This window comes from Sarcophilus harrisii, chromosome 4 (genome assembly GCF_902635505.1).
Source record: "Sarcophilus harrisii chromosome 4, mSarHar1.11, whole genome shotgun sequence".
Lineage (NCBI taxonomy): Eukaryota > Metazoa > Chordata > Mammalia > Dasyuromorphia > Dasyuridae > Sarcophilus > Sarcophilus harrisii.
The window spans coordinates 158704491-158721725 of NC_045429.1; the positions used below are offsets into that span (position 1 = coordinate 158704491).

Genomic DNA, 17235 nt, shown 5'->3' on the forward strand with positions numbered 1-17235 from the left:
GAAGATAAGGAAAATAATTGACATCAGTAGAGTACTTTATGATTGACAGAGAGGGCAGGGGGAGCATTAATCAAGCTCTTACTATTTCCTGGGCATCGTACTAAATATGCAATTACATTAAAAGAGCAAACTAGACATTTTCTGCCCTAGAAGGGCTTTATATTATAATTAATAGGGAAAGATAATACATAAATGGGAATGCTGGGAAGGAGGTTGGGATGAAGAGGGGAGGGACAGAAGAAATGAACGGGAGAGAGAGCCAACAGTGGAATCCTTATTTTAGGTTGGGGTAGAGATGGTCAGAGAATGGAGCCATGTCAAAGAGAATAAAGTAAGTGGTCTGGTAACTGTTTCTATAAATATGAGGCAAAAAACTCACCTTTCAGAGTCAGCAGGAGCTAAGAAGGATGGGATAGTGAGAAAGCAGATTTGTAAAACTCTGAAATTGTGAAGAAAACCAGAGACTGAAATTTAAGGAGGTAAAATTTGAAAGGAATCAAAGTGAAAAAAGGCCTGGGGAGAAAGAAAGCAAAGGACAGGAAGGAAATTGGAAGGTGGGTGTAAGAACTGTTGGGAGTGGCCATACAAGGGCCAAAGAGATGAGAGTTACAATTATAAGATGAATTCTGCAGGAGAGCTGGGAATGATCACTGCTATCAAAAATGATAAATAGGATTTTACTTCCAAAAAGTAAGGAGAAGAGGGAGAATTTATAGTATAGCTCATTTATCTTTCTGCCATGGTCAACTTATCAGGCAAACCTCTCTCCTATAAAAGAAGGTAAAGGGGCACAAAGAATGTCTCTCTATAATGTAGATCATAAGAGAGACTGAACTGTTTCTTTTAAATGGGGGGAAAGGTTTTAATTGCATAAACTAGAGAGAAGAAGCATCTGGAGCCAGATTATAATCATTCCTTCTGATTAAAAGCAATTTTGAAATGTGAATATTAAGATAATAAGATGGTATCTGACAGCAGGATTTTTATAGTTGAACTCTTGCTTACAATATAGGAATGGCAGGCTTCTTTTGAAAGATGGAGTATACCTAACAAAGGCCAGTGAAACTATACTTACCTTGAGTCTTTGCAAGTCTCATCAAAAGGGCATTAAATTGAACAGGATGCAGGAAAAAGAAAATCTACCTTTCTATATTGAGAGTAAGAGAAAGCTCAATGAAGGGATAGTATGGCTACTTGTGACAGAGAAAGCAGAGCTGCTCAATTCTTGTTCTGATTTGATTTGAAAAAAAAAAAAGCTTTGGATTTAGAGAGGGAAGAAGCAGAAGGGAACCTCTGAACAAGATAAGTAGGAAGGTACTGGAAGACTACTAGGTTTTCCCATAATTAGTTTATTTTTTAAATTATATCTTTTTATTTACAAAACATATGCATGGGTAATTTTTTCAACCTTGACCCTTATGAAACTTTCTTCTAAATTTTCCCCTCCTTCCCCCACCCTCTCCCCTAGATGACAAGTAGTCCAATACAAGTTAAATATGTTAAATAAAATATATGTATACACATTTCTACATTTATCTTGCTGCACAAGAAAAATTGGATCTAGAAAGAAAAAAAAAAACCTGAGAAGGAAAACAAGAATGTAAGCAAACAATAATAGAAAGAGTGAAAATGCTATCCTACAATGAGTTTAAAAAATAAATAAAGAACAAAACAAAACTAGTAGATATTATTACTTAACTGTTATCTTTGATCTTTGAAAGGATCAAAGACAATAGGACAAGGGCCCAGGACTGGAAAAGATTAAAAAAAAACCTAATTTTTCAAAAAAAAAGGGAAGAGAACAGACTCAATTAACTCGAGGCCAACATTCTTGGCATTGATTATTGGGGAAATCATAGGGCAGATTCTTGAAGGGATTCATAGTAAACATCTCAAGATAGGTAATAAGTAGCTGTTATTTATCAGGAACAGGTCATGCCAGCTTAATCTTATTTCTCTCTTATGATACTGTTTTGACAAAATTTTTCATGTTGTTTTATTCCCCATTAAACGGGAACAGAGACTGGTTTTTTTGTTTGTTTGCTTGCTTGTTTTTTGTTTTGGCCTTTGTATTCCTAGACATTCTTTAGCACATAATAGTTTTTAAATAAATAAATAGTTTATTAACTGAAAAGAATTTTCATGTTATTTTTATGTAAAATATGGAAAGATGTGTGTTTGAAACTAGTATTATTAGGATCGAGTCAGAATGGATTGGGCAAGAACCAAAGAGTAATGATCTGATGCCATCTTGAGAAGAAGGCTCCAGTGGAGTATGCTACTGATCTGTGCTTGGCTCTGTGCCACTTAATATTTTTATTTTACTTTTATTCTGAATTTAACAAATACCAAAAAATTAGCATATTCATATTTCTTAGAATAAGAAAGAGATTATACATGAAATTGCAAATCTCCATTATATAAAGCTTGGTTTTCTTTTTTGAGTATTTAAAGAATTCAATACGTAACCTTAAAAGCATCTGGTTTATCATTGATTCTTTTTGCCAATTTTCCTGTTTTTTTTTTCCTCCCTAGGGGAAAGAAGGAAATTATCCCCAGATTTTCCTTAGTTACAGATCTAGCAATGTCACTCCTTGCTCAGTAAAATCCAGTAGTTTCCTCACCTCTAAGATAATACATAAAACACTTTATTTAGCTTTTAAAATACTTTTACAACCTGGGTTCAATTCATCTTTCCAGTTTAATATATATTACTTTCTGCACCCTGCACTCCATAACTTAGACAAATTGGCCCATTTTCTATTCTTCACACAGGGTACTTCATCTCCTCTATGCCTTTCCACTAGCTATCTCTGTATTGGTATGAACTTCTTCATCTCCATCTCACCTCTTCCTTCAAAATACAGTTGACCATGTATGAGACTCCTTTCCTGATCCCCCAGCTGTTAGTTCACTTCTTTTTGAACTACCTTGTATTTATTTATACTTATTCTTTATTAATTTTTTTGTATTTCTATATGTACTTACATCCTCATTAGAACATAAACTCCTTATATGCTCAAGAAATTGTTTCATTATTTGAAACCCCCCCCCAGAACTTAGTTTAAGTTAAGTAGGTATATATATATATATATATATATATATATATATATATATATATACACCATATAAAAGGACCAGCTGAGACATGGGACAGAGCCCTCTTCAGAAAAAGAGCTCAGAAAAGCTTGAATGCATTCTACATCTTCCTGTCTAAATATCTGAAAATTGAACTATCCTTTATCCTTATTTCTTCAGTTAAAATAATCATCATCCCACTTAGTCTTTTTCTTCCCTCCTATTGAAGCACTATTGATGTGGTTCAAATTACTTGGTTTTTTTAACTTTTGAGCAAAGAGATAACTAAGATGTTGAGAATCAGCTGTATTCCATGACCTGATTTTTTCCTTAGGACTTAATTCAGTGGCTCCTTATTCTGTGTCCTCCCACATTACCAAGTTGTGGGGAAATTAGTTGCACTACAGTGACTATGAAGTTACTGAGTTGCACTACATAGGACAGCTCCTATTTCCGGTGAGGAGAAAGAACAACGGTTTATCACAAGACTTTTTGACTTGTGAAGACATAACTCCAAAGATTTTTGGATGTGTGTTAACTACTCTAAGGTCAGCCTCTCCTGTGGTTAGTGTAGAAGCAGTTCCTGGCCAACATTTTTGAGGACTACAGATAAGGAAAAAGTAGTGATGATTGAATTGCTTTCACAATAAATCAGACTAAGATGACTAATGTTGAAAAGCACTAAACACTTTGATTTAGAACTATCTTGCTGCCATATTCTCAGCCATTCTGCTGAAAATGAGGTGTCTTAAGCTTGGAAGCACAAGGCAAAACTGCTCTTAGTAATAAGTGTAATTAGGATGGATTCCTAATAAGTTCAGGTTTTATGTTTTTACTTTCTCAGTTCTCAATTTTCTTTTTCTTTCCTCCTTCAAAAAGTAATACCTTGGGCTAATTTAGTGATGTTACCTTTGCTAAGGAAAATCTGTTTACTCTAAAAAACAGTAAGCCTTCTTTTATGTATGTTTTCCCCAGTGTGCCTTTGCTCCACTGAAAATCAATTTTTACCTTTTCCTTCCCCTATTTCAGGAATATCAAGTTAGTGGTAAACTTAGATTGACCCATAATCTAAAACTAGAAATCAGTTAACAAGCAAAATTTGCATAATGTACTCAAGAGGGTTCTGTTTGGTTTTGCAGGTATATACATGTCCTCCTTTATTTTGTTTTTTTCTCTCTCAACTGTTGGGTGGCTTATATAATATACTTCTTGTCGTTTCAAATATTGTACAAAGGGGAAAAGCATTAGATAGTAATAGTTTGGTCAGATAGGCATCAAATACTTATTAAGTACTACTATGTGCCAAACACTGCTGAGTTCTGAGGATACAAAGAAAAATGCAAAAGACAGTCCCTGCTCTTAAGGTTCTCACATTCCAATGGAAGAAACAACAAGCAAACAAAATGTGTAGACAAGCCACTTACAGGATAAATAGGAAAAAATTATTTATTTATTTATTTATTTTTGGCAGTTGTGATTTTTTTTTAATTTTATTTTTTAACTTTATTTTCACTTTTTTTTAAAATTAAAGCTTTTTAATTTTTAAAACATGAATGGATAATTTTTCAACATTAACTCTTGCAAAATCTTGTGTTCTAATTTTTCTCTGCCTTCCCCCCACCCCCTTCTCTATATGGCAAGTAATCCAATTTTATGTTAAACATAGTAAAAAATATATATTAAAATCAATATATGCATATGTATTTATACAATTAAATTGCTGCACAAGAAAAATCAAATCCAAAAGGAAAAATGAGAAAGAAAATAAAATACAAGCAAACACCAATAGAAAGTGTGAAATGCTATGTTGTGATCATTTTTCTCTATATGAGTGATCCCATTCCATCTAGACTATCCCTTCCATCACTTAGACAAAAATGGTAGGAGAAAGGGATATCCTGAAAATTTGGGGAGAAGAGAGTATTAAGAAGATCACCCTCAAGGAGAAGAGAATGATCAGCAGTGTCCAAGGCTACAGAGAGTCCAGGTAGAATGGGTATTGAGTAAAGGCCATTGCATTTGACAATTAATGGTAACTTTGGAGAGAACAGTTGCAGTGCAATGATGAAGTTGGATAAGTGATTAAGAAGAGAATGAAAGGAGAAAAATTGGGATACCCATTTTAGACAGCCTTTTCTCAAGCAATTTAGCCACAAAAAGCAGAAGAAATATAGGATAATAGTGGGGAGAAAAAAATTAAGTGATGGTTTTTTTTAAGGATAGGAGAGATATGGATATGTTTATAGGCAGTAAAGAAAGAGATAGTAGGTAAGGAGAGACTAAAGCTAAGCATTAGAATATGGATGATGGAAGGGATAGTCTGGATGAAATGGGATCACTTATACAGATAAGAGTTAGCCTTGCTTAACAATAAAGCCACCTCACCATGTGAGATAGGGATAAAGGAGATAGAAGCAGAAGGCATCTGAGTGATAAAAGATGAGAAAGAGTGAAGAAGAGGGAATTCACAGTGAATGACATTAGCATTTTTCCATAAAACATGAGATAGAGTTAATCAGCTTGGTGGGAAGAGGGGGTGCCATGAGAATCTTCAGAAAAGATAAAAAAAAAAAGTTTACAAGAGCTCCTGTGGAGAGTGAGAAGTGAATTGTTAAGAAAGGTATTACAAGGATTTCCCAGAACCATCAAGAGCCTAGCTGAAGTTGTATAACATAAATTTGCAGGGGACCCAATCAAAATGATTATTTGATTTTTCTCCACTATTGTTCAGCAACACATATGGTAGTGGGAATCATCCAAAGTAAAACCTTATTAGGGCACATTTGGGAATATGATAACTGCAATCTTACTATTTCAATCCAAAAACAAGCAATTAAATAAATGGCAGGAAAATATCCAACTTGGACTTTACCTACTAGCAATATTTGAATTATTAATAATAGTATCATTTGTGGTGAGAAAATCTTTGTAGCACTGAGAAGAGTTGTTTAAATCATCTATTGTGTAAATTACAAGAATATGTTGTTTAGTCAGAGAAGTTTTTTCTTATTTGAGAGGAATCAATATTCTATTCTTTATTATTAATTTTTAAATTCCAACTTAATTTCTTTTTTAAAATTTTAATTTCTTTTTATTTTATTTTTAATTTATTGAATAAAACAAGCATTTCTATCACATAGAATAATAAAAAAGATGAATACACATGAAACTGCAAATCTTTTATGTACAATTTGCCACTCCTTTTAAATATATAATAAATTTATCAATTTAATTTCATATGTACTATCAATTCCTTCTACCTTTTGGCCCCTGTGTCTAATTTCTGGTGAGAACTTGTACAGGAAAACTCATCTAGGAAACTTCCTCCATTGATTTAGATCAATACCTTTTCCATTATTTAGCATTACTTTTGACACTGAAAGACCAAATGACTTAATTTGATCATTATCCCACAAGCAACATGTGTCAGAGGCATTATGTGAATCTAAATTGACTTGGGCTCCAAACCTGGCTTTTTATTAATTATATCAGAACACATTCCTTTTCAATGCCATATATTACTGAATACTTCTAATATTATATCGCTTTAGAGTAATGAGTGCTTTTAGTTATGAATAAATGCCATGCAGCATTTCTGTTTGAGGATATGACATTTGGATAGTATATGCATTTTACCTGAGTTTCATTCCCAGGAATGAAATAATAGATCTTTGAATTCCAAAACTTTGTTAGAAAAATATCATTTGCTTCTAGCATCTCATTGTTCATCTATCCATTTTAACTGTTTTATTAATAAATCTTACTGGGAGGGTATTAATACAAGTTCTTAGGTGGCACAGTAGACTATTGGGCAGGGAGATAGAAAGACCTGCATTCAAATCTAACTTTAGATACTTAATAACTCTATGACCTTGGGAAAGTCATATAACATCCATCTGCTTCAGTTTCCTCAACTGTAAAATAGCACCTTTCTCATAGATTATAAGGATCAAATGAGATAATGTCTGTACTGGAAATAATAGGTGCTTAATAAATACTTGTTCTTTTCCCTTGTACTGTAGTAATCCTTAAAATAAACAATATCCTGTGTTTGTGGTTTATGGTTAGGAATAGTTTTTATAGACCATATCTTTGTATATTCAGGCTTTTTCTCTTATTCTGTACTCTTAGACCACAATGACTCATAAGTTTGGATCCCCTTGTTGCCATGTCCCAAAGCCATGTGGAGGTTCTTTCCCTCCCACTTTTTATTTAAAAGAATCCTTTAGATATACTATCAATTCTAGGAAATAATGTGTTCAAAGTACTTCTTTGAATTTTGAACAGAAAAGTGGGAAATAACTATTCTAATTTCCCCTGTGCCTTATGTAGACCTTTTTTTTTTTTTAAACTGTCAGTCGTGATCATTAGGTCTTTGCATGAAAGCTAGATCTTATCAATTCTATGAATCACATGGACGAACACGTAGATGGTGTTTTAAAATAAGATCTGTGTCGCAGTGTCTCAAATACTTTCAAAGTGTGAGGTACCAGCCAGAAGGAAACAGACCATCTAAATTCTCATTCAGAATCCAAAATAAAATATGTCATAGCCATCCTCCTGAATAGACTAAATATATCATCTCTGAAGATGCCAGTTTGCTCCTAAAGACAGAAGTCTTTGGGAAGTAAATGTGGTTTTTCATGTCACCATAGCTAAATATATATGTATAAATATATATATGTGTATATATATATATATATATATATATATATATATATATATAAAACTCCCACTAACAATAACAAATTGTTTTTGAAATACCATTAGAAAACAAATGGTTTTCTAATACCATTTAGATGTATAGAAAAACCACATATCTACATTTGTATGGTAAGGTTCATGAGATCAGGAACTCCTAAAATAAATGACTAATTCTTTACAGAGTATTTTTGTTTTGTTTTGTTTTGTGAGGTACAGATGATTTCTAATTTTGTCTATTTTCTATCACTTCTACCTTTTTCTTTTTTTGCCAAATCCACATTTTACAGAACTTCTAAATATTGTTGATCCTTTACATTTTAAAAATTTGTCCCATGTTTCTATAAAAATATCATTAAAATATTTGGTTTCTGGGTATGGCTGGAAAAAACATACAGATGGTATGTTTTTTCTCCCAAATCTTACTTTAATGAAAATTTATTATCAAGTAGACAATAAGCATTTTATTAAATACCTATTATGTGCCAAGAATATGCATTGGGAATGCAAATAAAACAAAAAAGAAGTCCCTTTCCTTAAGGAGCTAAAAGGGAAGATGGGGACAAAGTTCCCATTCAGGGAAATGCTGGTAAATTCAAGAGAGTAAAAAGTACAGCTAAATGGGAAATGTTACATGGCTGTCCTGGTCCTGTTTTCCAAATAGAGGCACTTTTGGAAAACCTCACCCATGGGAAAAGGGGGCCATCATGACAAAAGGAAGTTTTGAGGTGAGAAGTGAGCTGAGTCCTGGTAGTCATATACAGATTGAGTTATCACTGAACTTTATAGTAATTATGTAGTTCTATAATGATAAATGATAATGGCAAAAAAAGCAAACTATTATTTACATGACACTTTAAAATTTACCAAGTACTTTATAAATATTATCTCATTTGATAAAATATAAAATGGAACTTTTTTTAGGTTTCAGTAATCAAGTATTTAAAATGATTTGTACTGAAACAGTGAGCCCCTGAAATATCATTGAATTTTAGCCTCCTAATATTTTATATAGAAAGAGATGATATGGAAAAATCAACAGAAAGTGGCCTTAGAATCAGAAAAATTTACAATTTTGTCTCTTTTGTATCATGTGTGTTCATTTCTTGCCTCTGATACTTATATACTATATGTGTTATTGACAAGTCACTTAAGTCCTCAGTTCTCTAGGAAATTATCTAAGATTGTGCATTATAAAGGGAATTTTTGTAATAAGAATTGCATTGATGAAATCTCAGGTCCAGGCCAAATTCATGTGTTTAGACATGTATGTATAAGTATGTATTTATATACATGTAAGTAACAATAATAATAGCTGCTAACATTTATACATTGCTTATGATGTTCTAGGCAATGTGTGTTAAATGCTTTACAATTATTACAGTTATTACCTTCACAACAAATCCATTGACATAGGGTCTATTCATATATGTAACATACATATTTTGGTGTCTTATAATGGTCTTCTTGCCCATTTCTAGTTTTGTTTTTATTTTCCAAATTTAAAATAAAATAATTTTGTAAAAAAAACAACTAATGTATATATATTTTGATGTGCTTATAATTTTTGTCTTATATATAACTTTCATCTGGTATGATTCTTACTAAGCCACTGAAAGTATTAATTTCTTTGTCTTATATTTACAAGGTTTTAATATTAGAACCAACAAAAATCTACCAACCTTCCTATTTGTCTATCAACAATGAAGCTGATGAAAAAACGATATCTATCTGGCATGTGCTTCCTGATGACAAGGTAAACGACTCCATTTAATAGAATTGGATTATTAGTTGTGAAGTTTGTTTTACGGAACAATTGAGCTCCTATAACATTTAAATACTACCAAAAGAAAATCCTGTTCATAGCTGATAAAAATGTGCGTGAGGCTCAGTTTATTTTGTCACAGTCAACTAGGGTACAACCAACATTCAGTATTTTGGGATTTTGATTTGCATTTATCAAACTATAGACAAAATGTATTTGTTTGGGGTTTTTTTTAAAGTAGATTTGTACAAAATGCTCATATAATTGTAACATTTTCCTTTGCTTCTTCTGTGATGCTATGTGAACTCATATCCTAGATTTAAAGTGTTTCCAAAGAGGCATTTTCTAAAGTACTTTTGTCTTACCTTCAGGAATACTATTCTGAATAAAGCCAATTTAAGTCTTTCCTTTGGGATCTTACAGCCCTTTTTTCATATCCTCAGTAGAAGAGAGACCTCAGAACACTATGGAGATAGTAAATACCATTACATTGTAACCATTGACCCATATAGGTACTAAAAACAATCATATTATATCTTCCTATTTAGTTCAGGGAAAGTTCTAAGCTCATAGAAGTAGGGCTCACCTAAGAGGTGATATTGTCCAATATCCTTATTTAATGTTGAATAAGAAGACCAAGATTTAGAGGCACTTGCCCATTGTGACCCAGGTAGTAAGTATCCAAGCTTGAATCTAATTCCTTCATTTCACAGATAAAAACATTTAGCCCCTAAAACATTACTTGGTCAAGTAATTGTTGTGGTTGTTCAGTCACTTCACTTGTATTCAATTTTAAGGAAACCACATTGGTTTTTTTTTGGTAAAAATCCTAGAGATGTTTGCCATTCCTTTTGCAGCTCATTTGACAGATGGGGAAACAGCTAATAAATGTCTCAGGCCATATTTGAACCCAAGAAGATGTGCCATTCTGACTCCAGATTTGGTACTCTATCTAGTGTGTCACCCAGCTGCCAGAGCTGGAACCAGCATTAAAGAGTCCCAGAGTTCTTTTTCTGGGTTTGCCTGCTTTTATTGAGTGAGTATTTTCTATACATAAGGCACTGTGGTAGGCCTTTCAGAACTATTGAGATGATTAAAAAATAGTTCCCTTGCCTGCCCTCAGAGAGCTTTAGATGCTTGTTTTATTTTATTTTCTAGTTTTCTCAGCAAATTTCTTTTTTTAAAAAATAGCTTTTTATTTTCAAAATATATGCATGGTTTTCAACATTTACCCTTGCAAAACTTTGTGTTGCAAATTTTTCTCCCTCCCTTCCCCCCTACCTCCTCCCCTAGAAAGCAAGTAATCCAATATATATTAAACATGTATAATTCTTCTATACATATTTCTACATTTATCATGCTTTACATGAAATATATGATGATAAAGGGGAAAAAAGAGAAAGAAAAAATTGCTACTTATTTTAAAGAGAGTACCAAATCAACAGATTGATTTCAGAAAAGCCTCAGAGAGATTTACATGAACCGATGCTAAGTAAAGCAAGTAGAACCAAAAGAACATTGTACACAGAAACAAGGTTATGTAATAATCAATTGTGATGGACTTGGCTCTTTCCAGCAATAAGGTGATTCAGGCCAATTCCAATAGACTGATGATGGAGAGAGCCATTCGCATCCAGAGAGAATACTATGGGGACTGAATGTGGATCAAAATATAGTATTTTTTTTTTCTTTTTCATTTTTTTCCTTTTTGATCTGATTTTTCTTGTGCAATATGATAAATGTGGAAATATGTTTAGAAGAATTGCATATGTTTAACCTACTTTGGATTACTTGCTGTCTAGAGGAGGGAGATGGGGAGAAAAATTTGGAACACAAGATTTTGTAAGAGTGAATGTCTAAAACTATCTTTGCATGTAGTTTGAAAAATAGAAAGCTATTTTAAAAACAAAGACAGTATCAAAGATGACCTCAGACGGTAGCTAGATGGCACAGTGGATAGAGCACCTGCCCTGAAATCAGAAGGACCTAAATTCAAATCTGTCTCAGACACTTAACACTTCCTAGCTACATGACCTGGGCAAGTCACTCAACTCCATTTGTCTTGCTCTCCCCACCTCCCAAAAGATGAGGTGGAAGATTTGAAAGCATTGTGTTTTTATTTTTTCTTATCACATTAATTTTTGGAGTAAGTCATTAATCTTCATCATTATTAATTTTTGGTGGAAATCATGAGATGCTATCCATCCCACTTCTTTGAGAAAAAAAAAATTAAAGGCTGCACTGGAATATTCACTACCAACCAAAGATTTTAGATATCACCTCAGGATTCACTGATACCTAATTGTCAGGTATTATAATGCTGCTGACAGTTCTTATTGTCACAAATCCATTCCCTGTTCTCTTTTGCAACAAGTTATCTCAATCTTGCTAATACTGGGGAAAGAATCTTAATCCATATCCGTAAAAGATCTCCTAAATGTTTTTCCATGAGGGATATTGGTGATAGCAAAGCAGTTTCATTCAGGGCATGTAACAGTGGTAACCACCCAAGGCTCAAGGGAGTGTCCATTGCATTTTCATCATTTTTGACTGATATATGGGGAAAAAACTAGGAGAAAATATTCTTTGCACTAAATCTAAATTATTGAGAATAGATCTTTAGGATCTAGAAAGCTTAATTTCCAAGGGCTTTTGAAGGGAGGCACAAGGGTAAGATTAGGTGTTGTTTATGTGTGTGTTTGCATATATATATTTGCTTCTAGGCTTTTGTAAGAAGACTTTTAACTGAGGTATCTTCCCTTCTCATTTTTACCTAATCAAATATTTCTCATAAATTAAAATTTAATCGTCTTTCTCCTGGCTAATCTAATCTTTACTGATTTCTCTTTTCTCATATCTCCTAGAGCACTTAGAGGCTCTGCCCCACAATTTAGAATGAAAATTTTCCTGAATTTATGGTTTGTTATCACTTTGTTGTGTTTGTGTTTTATGTGATTTCATAATAGGTTCCTTGAAAACAGGAGCCATATCTGTACCTTCCTTTAATAATAAGAAGGTCACTTCCAGCTCTAAATCTATGCTATTAGAAGCCTACAGGTATTTGTTGCATATAGAAATTTGCTAGACTCTGTGAGGGTTACAAAGGAGAGAGGAGATGTGGCCCCTGATTTCACAAAATTTATTCTCCAGGTGTAGAGAAAAGGTGTGATACATATCAAATCACAATAAGCTGTATAATGCAATATGTGAATAAATGCTAAATTGGGTAGTAGAGGTTCCAAGTGCCCAAAAATGTTTGAAAAAAAAAGGAAAATTTTAGGGATTGAATGAGTCAAAGAAAGCATCCAAGGGTTTATGGGACCTGAGCTTAGCTTTGACTGAGAGGAAATATTTAATTAGGCTGTCAGGAGAAGAGAACATAAATGACTCAGCTAATGGAAGGTGTGCAAAAGCACAGAAACAGGAATGAAGTTCATGCTGTAATAAGGGTATTAGCCTAATGGGAAATACATAGGCAGGCCTAAAATCAGGAACATCTGCGTTCAAAACTAGTCTCAGACACTTGCTAGTTTTGTCTTCCTGAGTCACTCACTTAAATCTGTTTGCCTCAGTTTTTTTATCTGTAAAAATGAATTGGAGAAGGAAATGGCAAAGCCAAGAAAATCCTAAATGGGGTCAACAAAGAATTGGAGAAGATTGTAAAAAAAACTTAACAATAGCAAAAGTCTGGAAGAAAGTTACATGATGAACTAGACTAGAATCTGGAATCAAGAATTCTGACCAGGAGCTTCCTGTAGTAACTCCTACTTGAGGGATATAAAAGTTTAGATTAGGATGGGGCCAGTAGGAAAGGGGAAAAGAATAGAGGTATGTTGAAGAAAAATTGAGCAGTTCTTGGAGACTAATTGAATTTGTGACATGGACAGAATTGTCAAAGATTTACTCCAAAGTTTTGCATTTGCATGTCTGGGAAAATCATGGTGCTATGACAAAATTCAAGAGCTTTGGAGGTTATATCATTTGGAGAAAAGACAAATTTGATTTGTGACAAGTCAGTTTTGGATTGACTAAAAGACATACACTTGGAAGTTACAAAAATTCCATCATTAAACAGACTAAAGTTATGTTAGGTATATGAATGAGATACTTATAATTGTATTTTTTAAATATTATATTACATATGTATAAGGATAGAATGTGGCATGCTATTTATAATGCACATAACAACTTTTTTGACTTAAAAAGACGCAGTCCATCTAAGCTATAAACTGAAAAATAGAAATGATTGAGACAGAAAATTATAAGCTAAGGAGAAGAGATTTTGAGAAACTTACATGGAAAGATAAAAGTTATTCAAGGACACTTGGAAACAGAAAATGGGGTGAGAGAATTTAGAGTTGAAGCAAAGCCAGGAGAATGAGAGTAGCCAGGGATAATTGGAAGGAAGAAAAGGAAAAGAAAGTAAGCCAGAATTATTTGGAAAACGAGTATCATTTCCAGCTACTTGTGAGCATTTTTTTCATCGCTCTTGGTTGATGATTCTTTGGATTAGAATTGCAACTTTTAAAATTTGGTTGTCTTTTATAACTAAAGAGTGTTTATGTATATATTGATTTATATGTATTATTATACTCTTACATTGTTATAATTCAGAGATATAAATAGATCTATTGTTCTATCATATCTAGAAAGCTCACCTGGGAGCTAGGAAAGCCTAGGTCCCAGTCCTGACTCTTAAAAATACTATGGAGCCCTTGACAAGTCTATTAACTGTTCATTGTTCTAGGTAACTTTTCTAAGATTAAATTACAGTTAAATTGCTCACCTACATCAGTAGAGGAAATCTCTTTATCTCAGAGTTCCCAATATTAAGGAACTCCTAACTCCTGTCCCATTCTTTGAGACAGGCTTACGAATTTAATCTGAATCTTATGTTTTCACCATTCTTCTTTTGTAAGATAACCGCAAGTGCAAGTCTGTAGCTGTCTCTTTCTATGCTAACCACTCTATTTGTTTTAGATGTTAAAAAATATACTTCTTATGAATATATCTACCCTATTTCTATCCATTTCTTTCTAAAGGCAGGAGACCTCAATTGGCAGTCAGAAAGCCTTAGACAAGTGCTTGTCATTTAATTTGCTTTGTGACTTTAGGCAAGTTGTCTCTACCTCTTAAATCTCAGTTTCCTTATTTATAAACTTGCAAAATAATATTTGTGCTATTAATACCAACCATTAAGATGTGATAGAGTGGAAAGAACATTGAATTTTTTTCCTTAATAGTGTTTTATTTTTCCAAATACATGTAAAAATAGTTTTCAATATTCATTTTTTAAGATTTTGTGTTCTAAATGTTTTTTCACTCCCTCCCTTACCTCCTCCTCCCCAAGACAGCAAACAATTTTATATATGGTATATTTTAAATATTTCATTTTATAATCATTTAAACATATTTCCTTATTTATCATGATGTGCAAGAAAAATCAGACCAAAAGAGGAAAAAAAAGCATAAGAAAGAAAATGCAAAAAAACCCAACAACAAACAAAAAACAATACTATGCTTTGATCTATATTCGATCTATATAATTCTCTCTCTGAATATGGATGGCATTTTCTATCCCAAGTTTATTAGAATTGTCTTGGATCACCGTATTGCTGAGAAGTGCTAAGTCTCATATCTGATCATTACACAATCTTGCTGTTACTATGTACAATATTCTCCTGGTTCTGCTCAATTCAGTGTCAATTCATATAATTCTTTCCAGGCTTTTCTGAAATCACTCTGCTCATCCTTTCTTACAGAACAATAGTATTCTGTTACATATATATACCATAACTTATTCAGACACTCCCCAACTGATGGGCACTCATTAAATTTCCAATTCCTTGCTATCACAAAAAGCTACTACAAACATTTTTTTCACATGTGAGTCCTTTTACCTATTTTATGGATTCTTTGAGATACAGATGACACTGCTGGATCAAAGTATACACAGTTTTATAGCCCTTTGGTCATAGTTCCAAATTGAAGAGCATTTAATTTAGAGTCAGGAGATGGGCTTGAATGTCAGTTTTGCTAGCTACTACCTTTGTGTCTGAGAGCAAATCATTTGATTTCTCTGGGCTTGTTGCCTAATTTAAAAAATGATGGGGTTGGACAGTTGAATTTCGATTGCAAAGATACCTTCTAGTTCTAAATCCTATGGACTTGTGAAAAGTTTATTGTAAATCAAAGCAGAACATTCCTTTTTGCAGTTTATCTGAAAATTAATTAAACCCTGAAAAACTACGACTTTGATACATTATATTAATTCACACCTTAAAATCATTTCCAATTTTTTTCTTTTTAAAGCAAAGAATTAAAAATTATCTGAGCCTTTCATACTACTTTTCTCAGAAATTTCAGTCTTTAAGATTCTCATTTGTATGTACAAAATGATTGACTCATCCATCCAGAGTTACACATAGAGTGGTCAGTGGCAAAGTTAATGGAAACCCAGATCTCCAAACACTTTTTCCTTCAGTATTTCCTTGCTGCTTATAATGAATAACTCCTTTAAGTGAAGTTGTGTCTCTGTCTGTGAACAAGAAACACCTTATATCACTGTCACTGAGTGTGTTATCTTGGTTCTGTTTATTTTGCTCTTTATTTATAAAACATTTTTCTATGTTTCTCAGAATTCCTCTTAAAATTTCTTACTACAGAATCAGATTTCATTATATACACGTCATATTATATTTTCTCTAGCCATTTTCTAACTTATGGGCACCTACCTTATTTTTTTTGGCTATAATATCTTCATTGCTACCTATATGCTGCTATGAATGCACTTGTATTCTTTCTCATTTGCTTGAAGATATATGACCAGTAATGAGTTCAGTGCATCAAAGGGAAAGTTTCATAAAAGCTCTCTCTCCTTGAAGGACTTTTTTGGGTCTTTTTACTTTGGTTCCTCAAAAAACACAATATAGGGGCAGCGAGATGGCATAGTAGATAGAATACCAGCCCTGGGGCAGGAAGACCTGATTTCAAGTCCAGCCTCAGACACTTAACGCTTTTTAGCTGGGACAAGACAACCCCAATTGCCTCTCAAATAAAAACCGTAAAACAAACAAACATTAAGTAATGTTGATGGTCAGTAAAATAGTCTCTTCACTATACACCTTTACTCAGTTCCTTTTTGTGATTCTGTGGAGAAGCAGAGTGGGGGGGGGGGGTACAGAGAGCCCTGCACTAAGAATCCAAGATGCCCAGGTCCTAATCTCAGATTCACAATTTATGTGTTATGGACAAAATCTAGTCATCTTTCATTTTCAGTTTCCTCACTTGAAAATATGCTCAATTTTTTTGAAAAGGAAGTTGCAAATTTTGGTTGCATTGTATTTGTGCATGTGTTGTATAAATCCTATTAAAATCATATATTGCAAGTTGAAAGGCAGTGTGTGTGTGTGTATACATATATATATATATATATACATATATGTGTATATATATATATATATATATATATATATATATATATGATAGATGGGGAGCTGGTACCAGAGCCAGAAAAAAACTGGGTTCAACTCTCATTTCTGACATATAACATTCCTGGTGACCTGGGGAAATCACTTAATATCTTAGTGCTGTGAATGACTCTCTAAGACTATAAATTGAAGAAAATGTTCCAACTTGAATTGGGAGTAGGGGTATAATCTCAAAACTAATTCCCTTTATCACTGAAATCA

At 33.1% G+C, this 17235-nt stretch overlaps 1 protein-coding gene across 1 annotated transcript in view; it reads left to right on the forward strand.

The window, feature by feature from the left end:
* MAP3K5 (mitogen-activated protein kinase kinase kinase 5) overlaps positions 1-17235 on the forward strand; it is a 257445-nt gene that overhangs the window by 152416 nt on the left and 87794 nt on the right. The window contains exon 11 of the mRNA XM_031968589.1: positions 9428-9535. Coding sequence (XP_031824449.1) covers positions 9428-9535 — 108 coding nt within the window. The remainder of the gene's footprint in view (positions 1-9427; positions 9536-17235) is intronic.